Source organism: Sphaerodactylus townsendi, linkage group LG14, assembly GCF_021028975.2.
Source record: "Sphaerodactylus townsendi isolate TG3544 linkage group LG14, MPM_Stown_v2.3, whole genome shotgun sequence".
Classification (NCBI taxonomy): domain Eukaryota; kingdom Metazoa; phylum Chordata; class Lepidosauria; order Squamata; family Sphaerodactylidae; genus Sphaerodactylus; species Sphaerodactylus townsendi.
In genome coordinates this window covers 29,485,805-29,498,186 of record NC_059438.1, presented here as the reverse complement: position 1 = coordinate 29,498,186, position 12,382 = coordinate 29,485,805, and the positions used below count along the sequence as shown (strand labels likewise).

At 41.3% G+C, this 12,382-nt stretch overlaps 1 protein-coding gene across 1 annotated transcript in view; it reads left to right on the top strand.

The window, feature by feature from the left end:
- Positions 1–12,382, top strand: part of VWF (von Willebrand factor) — a 156,143-nt gene that overhangs the window by 128,318 nt on the left and 15,443 nt on the right. The window contains exons 44-49 of the mRNA XM_048515347.1: positions 2,020–2,130; positions 3,661–3,844; positions 4,560–4,600; positions 8,046–8,162; positions 8,507–8,605; positions 11,450–11,578. Coding sequence (XP_048371304.1) covers positions 2,020–2,130; positions 3,661–3,844; positions 4,560–4,600; positions 8,046–8,162; positions 8,507–8,605; positions 11,450–11,578 — 681 coding nt within the window. The remainder of the gene's footprint in view (positions 1–2,019; positions 2,131–3,660; positions 3,845–4,559; positions 4,601–8,045; positions 8,163–8,506; positions 8,606–11,449; positions 11,579–12,382) is intronic.

Sequence of the window (12,382 nt, the reverse complement as noted above, 5' to 3'; positions counted from 1 at the left end):
CAGACTGACAGTTTTCTTTGAAGCAGCTAAGTTTGTCTTTCACCAGATGTTCACTCTGAGTGTAAAAGGGCTTGCCATTAGAAGTAATAAAGATCAAAAGGACATGGATTTTAAGGAGGACTAGTGTTTGTGGGGAAGGAGAATACTTAATTCTTGCAGAAAAGATTTATGGAAGAAGTACTAGCTGGACATTGTTAGAACAGAAGACATTTACTGATTCATACCACATTTTTCTCCCCAGTGGGGACCCAAAAGGCATGGAACCAATGTGGTATAGTGGTTATAGTGTCAGACAAGGATCGGAGAAAGGCAGGTTTAAATCCCCACTCTGTCTTGGAAACTTACTGGGAGACATTGGATCAGTCAAGGAGCAGCAGTGGCGTAGGAGGTTAAGAGCTCGTGTATCTAATCTGGAGGAACCGGGTTTGATTCCCAACTCTGCCGCTTGAGCTGTGGAGGCTTATCTGGGGAATTCAGATTAGCCTGTGCACTCCCACACACGCCAGCTGGGTGACCTTGGGCTAGTCACAGCTTCTCGGAGCTCTCTCAGCCCCACCCACCTCACAGGGTGTTTGTTGTGAGGGGGGAAGGGCAAGGAGATTGTCAGCCCCTTTGAGTCTCCTGCAGGAGAGAAAGGGGGGATATAAATCCAAACTCCTCCTCCTCCTCCTCCTCCTCCTCCTCTTCTTCTTCTTCTTCTTCTTTTTCTTCTTCTTCTTCTTCTTTTCTCAGCTCAGCATACCTCAGAAGGTTGTTCTGAGGAGCATGATACAAACCTCTTTGTGTCCCTATTGAGGAGGAAGGCTGTGCATAAATCAAGTTAAATTAATAAACACAGCTACCTTCTGAAGACTAACTCTTGTATCCATTAATATCCATTTGCATGCCTTTTCGGTCATGCGCCAGTTAGATGTATTAGGAACCACGGTTTGTCTGAGGCACTCATTCTGAAGTTCGTGGTTGTTGTGAGATTTGAACCAAAGTATTCCTAGTTGTACGCCACCCCGAGCCCTTTGGGGGAGGGCAGCTAACAAAAATTTAAAGAATAAAAATAAAAAACTCTTGATGAAAGACTCCATAACTTTTCTTTTTAATCATATAAAATGTTTAAGCAGTAACAGGTTATCATAAAGTAATAACCATTAAAAAAAGAGTCGTACAGGTAAATCAAGAGGGCTTGCCATATTTGTGTGAGGAAAGCAACATATTTGTGGTGAGGTAACGGCATTAGATGTTACCATCATATTTGTGTGTGGTAAGCAGCATGGCCTGGTGAATCTCCTCATTGGCTCAGCTCTGTATTGGAGAGTCCACCATCACCACCACTACCACAGAAAGCTGAAACCTGAGCATTGACAGGTTTCGCTTAACAAGAGCATGGAAGAGAACCTCAACAGACCATCTAAGAACTATGCAGAAGACCTTTGGCTCCCCCATATCTTTCAGAGTGCGGGGGCAATACAGGTCTACGTTAGCTATTACTTCCTTCTGTTTAAGATGCTTAAAGTTTATGCTGTTTGTTGCTGCTGGTCTATAATGATGATTTATCATTTTCATAGTTTTATTGTTCTGTAGCTGTAACCATCAGTTGTTTGTTTGGTGGGTTGCAAATGTCCAAAAGAAATCTGTGGGCTTTACTGTGTGTGTGTGTGTGTGTGCACATGTGCTTGCATGCACTTGTCTTTCTGTCTTATCTCTTACGCACAGAAACACACATATGTACAGAAGTCAGCAGGTTTATTGGTAGCCAGAATTTATACTTGTCACTGAGCCGCCTCTTCTCTTAAGAGATCACTGCAAGAAATGTGTACCTAAGACAATGCAAACCTGATAAAGAAAAGAGGAAAAAACATAACTGGGCTTCTCAGGAAAGCAAATTTTGTGGCAAATGCCAGATTCCAGTGGGAATTCTGCTTATATCAAATTGGAGACCCTTCAGCTTTCTAGCCTTTGCATAACTGATTAAGTTCTAGATCATTTTTCCCCTGTCTGAGTTCTTTTCCATTGCCCCTGCCCCAGGGACATCAATATGTCAACAAAGAAGGCGTGTGCTGTGGGAAATGTATCAAAACAATGTGTGATGAAGCGTCGCTTTGGTCTCGGGGTGATGAAGATGTTCGTTGGCATCAAGTAAGTTTCATTTTCATCAAATTTACTGCGTGGTGACAGGTTTTTCATCTTGTGGAAGGGGCTTTCCCCGCCCTCTGGGCATTACAGGTCTTTTTAGTGTGAACCTAAATAAACAGGAACCTTAAAAAAAACCAACACTATTTTATTCAAACTTGAGCTTTTGTGGTCTTGAGCCCACTTCTTCCAATGCATGTAGTGAGTCCTCATGGGGAGGCACTTGCAACAGGAAGATATAAAGAAATAAATTATAAATATAAAGGGCAGTGAAATGTAGCAAGCTCAATGTGGTCGTATGAAATTCAAAAGTAGTCAAGAAAAGAAGAGAAACTATTCAAAACAGGCATTTAGTATTGCTAAATACCTGTTAAAAGGTTAAGCACTTCCAGATTTTATTGAGTTAGTCAAAACCTATTGATTCCAAAAGCTGCTTCAGTTTCACATTTTATGCACAGTTTTTAAATTGTTATCCACCATATGTTTTGGAATGGGGAAATGCCAGAAATTTGAATGCATCAATCAACACAGATATGCAACGGCTGCCCGCAAAAAAAGTGTGCTTATTTTTAAAGTGCTTTTATTGATCCTGGGCTCAGTCCAGCTAGACTTAAGCCATTTTTGGTTCGTTTGACCTCATTGGGAGGGCATTAAATGCACAATTTAATTCTCTTATTGAAATCAGTGGAACTTTTAAAAGGCTTATTTTTGGCTGGATTGTGCCCCCAAATATTACATCTGTCTATAGGTTACCATTCTGTTTCCTTCCCCTTCAGTTTATATTGTTCTTATTCTTGAGAATTCAGCACACTTCCTATATACTATTTCGATAACGATGATTTCTCTCCTGTTTTTCTGTGGGAGGCTAATTTAAAATGAGTAGCCATGTGTTTTTCAATGCTGATGTTCCATACTGAAATGTAATTTGATACAAGTTTGCTTTGCTCTTAATGTACTGAGCTCCAAGCATGTTCGCAGTCCTTTACACCATCTTAGATAGCTGATAGAAAGTTGTAATACAAATACTTACATTTTGTTCTTTTCTACCCTCAGTATTACTGCTAACCAAGCAATGTAGCTACAAGAATTTTGTGGATATTTGGAAATTGATTACAGACTTCCCAAATACCAAAAACTTTCCTGATTCTAATTAGGACAAGATTAATGGGTGTGTATTTCTGCCATAGAGCTTAACTGCACCACTTCTTATCGGGATAATAGAGACTTTGTTAAAATTCAGGGGGTTGGAGGTTCATCTGTGTCTCACACCTGCTGTTTTAAGAGCTCAGACTGAGGGGATGTTCTGCAGATCTGGCACTGAGCCCCTGAGTGATGTGTCTGTGATGTTCATGTTCACCTACTTTTGCTTGCTGTTCTGAGAAGAATTTCAGGTTGCTTTGCACCAGGTGGCAAGAAAGGAAAGGAATTTTTCCCTACTCCCTGGCAGCTAAGGAGCGCAGAAACTACCACTATGATGCCTTCCTATGCCTCTCACTGTCTCTTTGTCATGATCTTTCTGGTGTCTTCCCTTCATAGGTTGGCTCAGAGTGGCAATCCCCCACAGACCCGTGTGTCATCAGGGAGTGTGTCCGTGTGAACGAGGAAGTCTTTATTCAGGACAAGAACGTCTCCTGTGCACAGATGGAGCCTCCTAGTTGCCCACTGGGAACAGAGCTGCACTGTGACAGAAAGACTGGCTGCTGTCCCTCATGTCATTGTGGTAAGCGTGTAGAAAGAATCCAACAAAAACTGGGAGTTGATATTTTTGTGCTGGTACCTGATTTCTAATTCTGATGAATAGTTTGTGGGAAAGTGTCTTCAATTTGAAACTCTTGGCAAAGCTCAGAGAAGAGGCTCCACAGTTTGTCCTCAAGTTTCTTTCATGTGATGACAAGACCACAAAGCCAGCGTGGTGTAGCGGTTAAGAACAGGTGCACTGTAATCTGGAGAACCAGGTTTGATTCCCAGCTCTGCCACTTGAGCTGTGAAGGCTTATCTAGTGAACCAGATTAGCTTGTGCACTCCAACACATGCCAGCTTGGTGACATTGTGCTAGTCACAGTTCTTGGGAGCGCTCTCAGCCCTACCCACTTCATAGGGTGATTGTTATTGAGGGGGGGAGGGAAAGGAGATTGTAAGCCCCTTTGAGTCTCCTTACAGGAGAGAAAGGGGGGATATAAATGCAAACTCTTTTTCTACTACATTCAAGGCTGCCGAGCTGGACAATGACAAATTATGGATGCCCAGGTCATCTTTTAGACCCATGGAGCTAGACAAGTTGCGGGATTTGCTTTCTCAATGCAGTTGGGTTGAATCTGAATAGGCCCCCAAAAGGTGTCTTGGTAGAGGTCCCTAACTGGCTCTTAACAGTTCTAGCTGTCTCAATTCCACTATCATTATAGTTATTCTAATAGAACCCACATTTTCTCTTACAGATCCTGTGAATGGCTGCGTCTTCAATGGCACCATTATTGGGGTGAGATAATAACTCATCAACTGTTCTAATGATTATCAGGTTGGGAAAAGGGAATCCAGCTAAATTTTATGAATCAGTTCTGAACGTATCTGCTTTGAAATAAGTGCCCTTGTTCTCTAACAGTGAGTCTTGTGAACAACACAGCGACATTTTGAGAGAACCGTTAAAAAACATAGTAGCGATGAGCTTGTACCAATTTTATGAGCGAGGGGAGAATTTTGGAATAAAAAGGACAGCTTTTTTTGCTCTAGCAGTTCTTCCAGAAATCTTCTATAGTTCAAAGAAATCAAGGATGTCTATAGTTACTTTTTTATATGCAAGAAATGAAACAGGAATATTTCAAATGTTCTAGCTTGTAAATGAAACGAAAATAGATACACATCTTTGGTTCCATCATTCTCTTCCATGGGAATTGATCTGTATGTCCATCCATACATCCATCTGCCTCTCCTTGCTTGCTTGCTTCGTTCCTTCTATTTCAATTAAACAAACAAGAGAACTGGGGAATTTTTTTCTAATGTTTATATTTTCCTCCATGGAGAGAATATCCACTAATATCCAGGTTCGAATCCCCGCTCTGCCATGGAAAATTCCTGTGTGACCTTGGGCCACTCACGCAAGTATTTGGACGAAAGACCTCCAAGGAATATCAGTCATTCATATATATACAAAATTACAAAAATATGTATTTGGAGTTTGCTTATATCTCCCAACACATATTTTTGCAATTGTGTCTTTGGCCCAGTTAAAATAAGTAATTTCGTTTCACCACATTTCATTTTCAATTCAAGGAAAATCCCTCCATCCTCTTTCCTCACCTCTGCTTCATGGTCGTTGTTAACTTAATTCATTGAACAATTCCCCATTTGGAGTCTCCTATTGTAACTGTATTCCTGTGGCCACTTACTCCCCACCCCCCCTTAATCCCTTTACATTCCACCTTGTATCAAGTTACTGGCTTTAGCCTCCCATAGTTTGGTTTGACAGCATTTATTCTGCTGCTCTGAGCTGTGCTGTAGACTTCCAGCCAGGTGGCTTGACTTACCAACTGGAATACCCTTGTAACCGTCATCTGGTTTCCCAGGCTTTTACTGAGCAGTGTTCAAGGGAGATGCAGGCACTCTTTGGCTTGATACTTTTATGGGTTGTGTTGGCTAACAGTGTGTTAGCAGATGTTGATAGGGGTCTCAGTTCAGCATTTCATAGGTGAATTTGACTAGCTTAAAAAAAAAAAGTCAATTCATTATATATTTACCAAGCCCTCCATAGTAATCTGCTTGTTAATGGAGCTTTACTGTCCAGGACTGGTCCCTGTGGAAATAATATAAACTTTTGATCCAGATGGGAACTTTCCCAAACATGTGGGGTGTTACCAGTATCTCTGTGTTTGATTCTGGCCTGCTGCTAAGGCACACAGTCCAAATTTCCTTTTCTAAATAAATGATTCCAACTTAAAGAATGGCAAACCATTGAAGTCAATACCACAAATGTTGTTTCGAGCCAATGAGGATTTAGGTGTCAAGGTTGTCCGTGGAAACTTGGGACCACTGAATTAGGAAACGGATTGCTGTAGTACAACATGTTACGACGTCTCTGTGGAAATCAGCAAATCCCATCTATGTGATTTCCCTCTCTTCAACATTATGTGTTTGTGTGAAGGGAATCAGAATCTCAGAAGACTGGCAAAGCTTTTTAAAGAATTGTAGTAACTGATATGCCCCTTTCCAAGTGTAAAAAATCACACAATTGGAAAGAAAAAAGGGTCAGGTGGAGTCTGAGGAGAAGAAAGGAGAAAGAGGGTCAAAGAAGTGGGAGACGGGGAGGAAGAAGAATGGAGGAAGGTCGAAGTGGGACCTGGGGAGAGAAGGGGAAAGACAGAAAATCCGACTGTATATTGAGTGGGAAATTCATGATGAGATTTCCTTTTTACTGAAAAGCACCAGGGAAGGGAGCATAACTGCATCGAAGTAGCAGTGCTGAGAAAGCTGTCATGGGAAGTGAGAGTTAATTTTCTCTGTCACTCACCCATACTTTTCTATGCTGCTGTTTGCACTGCTTGATGAAAAATACATATCTCTGTATCAGTGGTGGGATTCAAATAATTTAAACTCGCGGCCCTCCAGATGTTATGGACTACAGTTCCCATCATCCCCTGGCAGCATCATGCTGGTGGGGGATGATGGGGATTGTAGTCCATAACATCTGGAAGGCCATGAGTTTGACACTTATGACTGGTTCCGGTGGTGGGATCCAAATAATTTAACAAGTGGTTGTTTACAAGCACCATTTTAACAACCGGTTTTGCCGAAGTGGTGCGAACCTGCTCAATCCCACCACTGCTCTGTACATTTTTTACAGTGGGGCTTCCAGCTGTGAGGTGTGTGGGTGACTTTGATAGAGGAGAAAAGATGCCTGGAGGAAATTCCCCTTCCCACTGCATGACTTCTTTGCTTTAACTGAGAATCCCCCCCACCAGTCGGTAAAAACGTTGAAAGATTTGATCTTGATAATATGTACATTGGCCCAGAAAGAGAAGGAAGACACAGAGAGGAAAGAATTCGGCCCAGGTTTCCAGGCTAAGAGGCGTTTCCCAAATTGTGGCCCCAATTGTGGGCCTTCCATTGCAGGAGCATCACTTAATTTGCAGGAAGTCTTCTTGGAATGGAAGCAACCTTCTTGGGGGATGATTGGATCATGGATCATAAATAGATCATGGACTTAGAGAGATGGAAGGCATCTAGTATGCCCCAACCAGGTCTCTTCAAATCCCAGAAGTTAAGCAGAGTTGACCTTGGTTAGAATTTGGATGGGCTACCTCCAAGGTTGAAATGCCAAAGCAGGCAACAGACAAACCACCAGCAAATATCTCTTGTTTTGAAAACCCTGCATTGTCACCATAAGTCAAATGTGACTTGATGGCACACACAAACATACACACACAAAGTGTCTTGTATGTTTTTAGATAGGGTCACTGTTATTCAGAAGTGACTGACAGCACTTTGTACACAGTTCTAGCAGTGAAATAGCACTTTTTAAATCAGTCACTAAACCTGTGTTTATAATTTTTACTTGGTAGATTGGAGAGAATTCAGTTAGAGTTTTGCATCAGCGCCATTTGGGATAGGAATGACCACGCAGCTCTTTAACATCTGAGTATCTACTTTGCCTTTTGACTGCTCGATGGCATCGACATTTCATTTCTCAGCCGTTACCTTATGAACTTTTTGCTCGACCTGCAAAAAAACGGATAAGGTCCTCAAATCAAATTAAATATGAGCTCAAACCAAATTAAATATGGAAGTGTTTGCGCCTGGCTTGTCCAGGAAAAGCAAGTTGGAGGCTGTACAGTTTAATTTTGTTCATCTGGTGAAGAATGGCTCATTTCAACTGTTTCTGATGAGGAACAGCTATCACTCAAAAATGCAAACTTGTTCTGATCTTTCAGCCAGGGAAACGTGTGTTGTTGGATCAGTGCACCAGCTGTACATGCAACCTACAAAGGGGACTGAATTTGAAATACAAATTGACATGCGAAAAAACTACCTGTGAACCTTGCCCCCAGGTAAGAGAGAAAATGTTATGGCCTATAAGTTATATTTGCTTTTATTGTTTGGAATCCGTCCCAAACTGTGCAAAGTCCTTTGTGTTCACACCTCTGTTAGAAGACACATATTTGTCTTCATAAACTTTGCCAGAAGCCATGAAAACATGCAATATGTGTCTCATATCAATAAGAGCCAATCACATGACACACGTAATGCAATGTTTTGAATCGTATGAATAGTCTCTATACTAGCTCCAGATATAAAGTGTTATTGGGTAGTGTGGCTGTACTTCTCTGTATTAACTTATTTTCTGTGTTATTTGTAAGGTTTCAGAGTAACGGTTGATATTCTTTCAATGCAGAATTACAGAATGGAAACAGTTCCTGGCTCGTGCTGCGGCAAATGCTTGCCAACGGCGTGCACTATACGGCTGAGGGATAGAACCATGCGATATTTGAAGGTCAGCTCATTGCATACATCTGTCTCCAAATTGGTGGTGTTCTCCTCCCACTAATTTAACATTCTTTCGATGTCAATGGCGAATTCTTCCAATTCTTTCTTTCAAAAGGCTAGCTTTGAAGAAGTTTCTATTGTTTGCGGTGCAGAAGTGACCAATTGCCCACTTTTGAAATTGATTCTTTGAAATTGATTCTTGACGCACTGGAAATAAATTAATATTGTCTTTTTCCGGGAAGGGGGGAGGGACACACACAAAGAGCCAAGTATAAAGAGGGTCCTGTTTTGTGTATATTTTTTGTTTTGTTGAAGTGAAAGCCTGCATTGCAAAGTGCAAAATAAGAAAATACTTGGAAGGCTTTCTTAAGATGGTACTGGAGAAAGAATATTGGAGACACCACAGAGCTCCGTTTTATAAGTCTTGTTCTTTCTTCATGTGGTTTAAGGGTCAGGCAGAGGCATGGCCAATGCCCTCAAGCTACACGTGGGCCTTTCAATGTTGTGCCACTTACACAATCCACCAGTTTCTGTCCTGGAGGCCTCAGGACATTCTCAAGACTTACCTCTCAACCATCTTGTGAGACTAGACTCGTATTGTTTAAATGTTTGTCTCCTGTTCACAGTCAGTTAGGAGGATGTTAGAGCTTATTTTCTTGTCTTTGTATCTAGAGATCTGCATATTCTGTAAAACAGCATGGTACATCAGAATACTTAAGATTAGCCTTCCGCAAGATCAGAGGAACTGTGTGTTCCTTTGTTTTGTCTCATAGTTTAGTAAAAAAAAGGACAAGGGGTGGATAGTATGTACTGGATTTACCCAGATCTTTGGATCTACATTAGACAAGTTTCTGATTTTTTTACGACTCCTTTTTCATTGCTGATATTTAGAGAAGGAAGATATGCAATTCTTTCCTGAATTGTTTTTGTGACTGCATTGTCTTGGGCCACTTGGCAGAGGAACAGCAATCCTTGATGGTTTGACTCTCCCATAGTGGTGTTTATTCTACATTTCCTCAGGATGACCTTTGCAAAGCAGCTGTCTTGACTTTTACTCATCATTACTGAATGGAAACCATCACTTCAGCCAAGACAGAGTTTGGGCGGAGAGTCCTTCAGCAAATTCTGTGATTTGCTCAGCAACAGACAGATCTTTCAGAAATGGACAATGCTGTTGCCTAATATCTTTATTCTGGACATTCTCCTCCCCAAACGGGAATGGAACAATGGACTTAACTGCATTTGCTGCTTCTTTTTGGGAGAAAAGGGGCACTGTTGCCCCCTCCCTCAGTTGGGGGGTCTGCTGCTTCTATGCTAGATTTGGGGGAGGGCTGTCTTCATCAAGATCTTTGCCTGATATCCCCAAGTCAAGAAGGAAGATTGTTTTCCTTCTTCTAAGTTTGCCTATCAGATTGTTTTCTGAATTCTCCTGTTTCTTTCTTAATAACCATGTACACTGGTACGGTGGTCTGTTTGGTACCATCTGGGTATGAAGTCTGGGGAAAGGTTCTTCCTTGCCCCATCGCATCTTGAATGGAGGTAAGAGGATTCTTTTCTCTGAAGGAGACAGGAAAATCAGAGTAAAGCCCAACCTGTGGACTCTATTGGATCTATCTTATCGTCTCTGTCTCTGAAGAGAAAAAATGCTCACAGTTCCATTCTCACGTTGTATACATTAGAGAGCTAGCGTGGTGTAGTGATTAAGAGCAGGTGGATTCTAATCTGGAGAACTGGGTTTGATTCCCCACTCCTATGTGGCAGAGACTTCTCTGGTGAGTGACCTTGGTCTTGTCACAGATCTCTCAAGAACTCTCTCAGCCCCACCTACCTCACAAAGTGTCTGTTGTGTGGAGAGGAAGGGAAAGAGCTTGTAAGCCACCTTGAGTCTCCTTACAAGAGAGAAAGGTGTGGTATAAATCCAAACACTTCTTCTTCTAGTTGTTACATGAAAGATATTGCCTTGCTTGGTTTGTTATGGGTAGAATAGACCATACTATGTCCCCCACTCCACTGCAGGGATGCAATGCCATTTTAGAGCCTGCTTTTTTAAAAAAAAATCGTTAGAATTATTTGGGAAGGCCTGATCCTGGTGGGGCTATGGCACAGGATTAGTGGATGAGGGACTCCTGTCTACTCAATGTGCCATTTTCAACAACCAAAATGGTGTTTAAGGGCTTGAAAATGGCACAAGAGGGGGAGCTGTGAGTCCCTAATTCTCCTATGCTGTGGTGGCCCCCACCAGGGTCAACACCTCCAGTAATTTCTAAAATGGTGTTGCTTCCTTGTGGTGAACTCAGAGACATGATACCAGCTAGTTTTTCCCTTATGTGTGGTATCGTAGGATTAAGATAAGGATTAGATTACCCAATTAGCACTTGTGTATAATGGATAAATAGTGAGTTATGCATTTCCTCTTGTGCTCTTCATAATGCATACCACTTTACATTTGATCCAGGCATAAGCAATTATGCAGAATCCCACACTCCTTAAAAGAATGAAATAATGAGAAATCCCACACTTTATTTCAGACATCGATCAAATATGTGGGACGAGGGAAGTGTGGAATTTATTCATTCATTCATTCATTCATTCATTCATTCATTCATTCATTCTTTATATTTATTTATTTATTTATTTATTTATTTATTTATTTATTTATTTATTTATTTATTTATTTATTTATACCCTGCCCACTCTCCTGAAGAACTGAGGACGGCACAACACCCCCATGTACAACAGTTATTGGCCTTTTGTTCTCATCCATTCATCTTTGTAGAGTTTTTCTCTTTTGAAAACTATGGCTCATTAGTATTTTTTTTTGGTATACCTAATAACTCTGATTTTTTTTCAGGCCAATGAGACAATCCAAGATGGATGTGACAGCCATTCTTGTAAAATCAATGGGAAAGGAGAGTTCATATGGGAAAAGAGAATCACTGGTTGTCCACCATTTGACTCCATTAAATGCTTGGCTGAAGGAGTAAGTTGTGAACAAAGTGCCTTACTGAGCATATTTCAAAGGATTGTGGTTATACAGTGGTGCTTTACAGAATATAACAACAACAACAACAACAACAACAACAACAACAACAACAACAACAACAACGCATTCCTGCCCAAGAGGCTTACAATTTAAATTCAGAGATAAAGATAAACAACTGGAGTTCCATCTGAAAGATACTGGCTTGGATCTAGCAATGCACAAGTGGGAATATGACAGGACTTAGCACAGCGCTGCTTAGAAAATATCTTATTTTATTTCATTATTATACCCCGCCCTCCCCATAAGGGCTCAGGTTGGCAAAACAACAACAAAATCACCATAAAAACAGCAGTAAAATAACACCATAACAATAAAAACAGTAAAAGCAATTCAGAAGGTAAATTTTTCCACCACCCCCTTCCCCCATGGTGTCCACTGGAGGCCAGTGTCAGAATCCCAAAAACTGAAACAAACTCATGTAAAAGAACAGTAGTTTATTGAGTATTGAGGATCTTCTCTGGTCATGCCAGAACTGAGGTTTGCCCGCGCAAAACCCAGTAGTTAAAGCAGACTGCACCCCCCATCCTGGGAAAGCGCGCCCAAAAGGAACTGTGAAAGAGATAATGGTAAAGACGGCCAGGCACTGACCTTGAGCAGCACCTGGCACAGTATAACACCATACAGAAGACAGTTGAAAGTCAGTTAGAAATGCAATTAACCCATTCCTCCACCCCCAGCATACAGAAAGCAGCAATAGCAAAATCCCCATAATAACAGGCCTCCTGACAGCCAGCCATGATA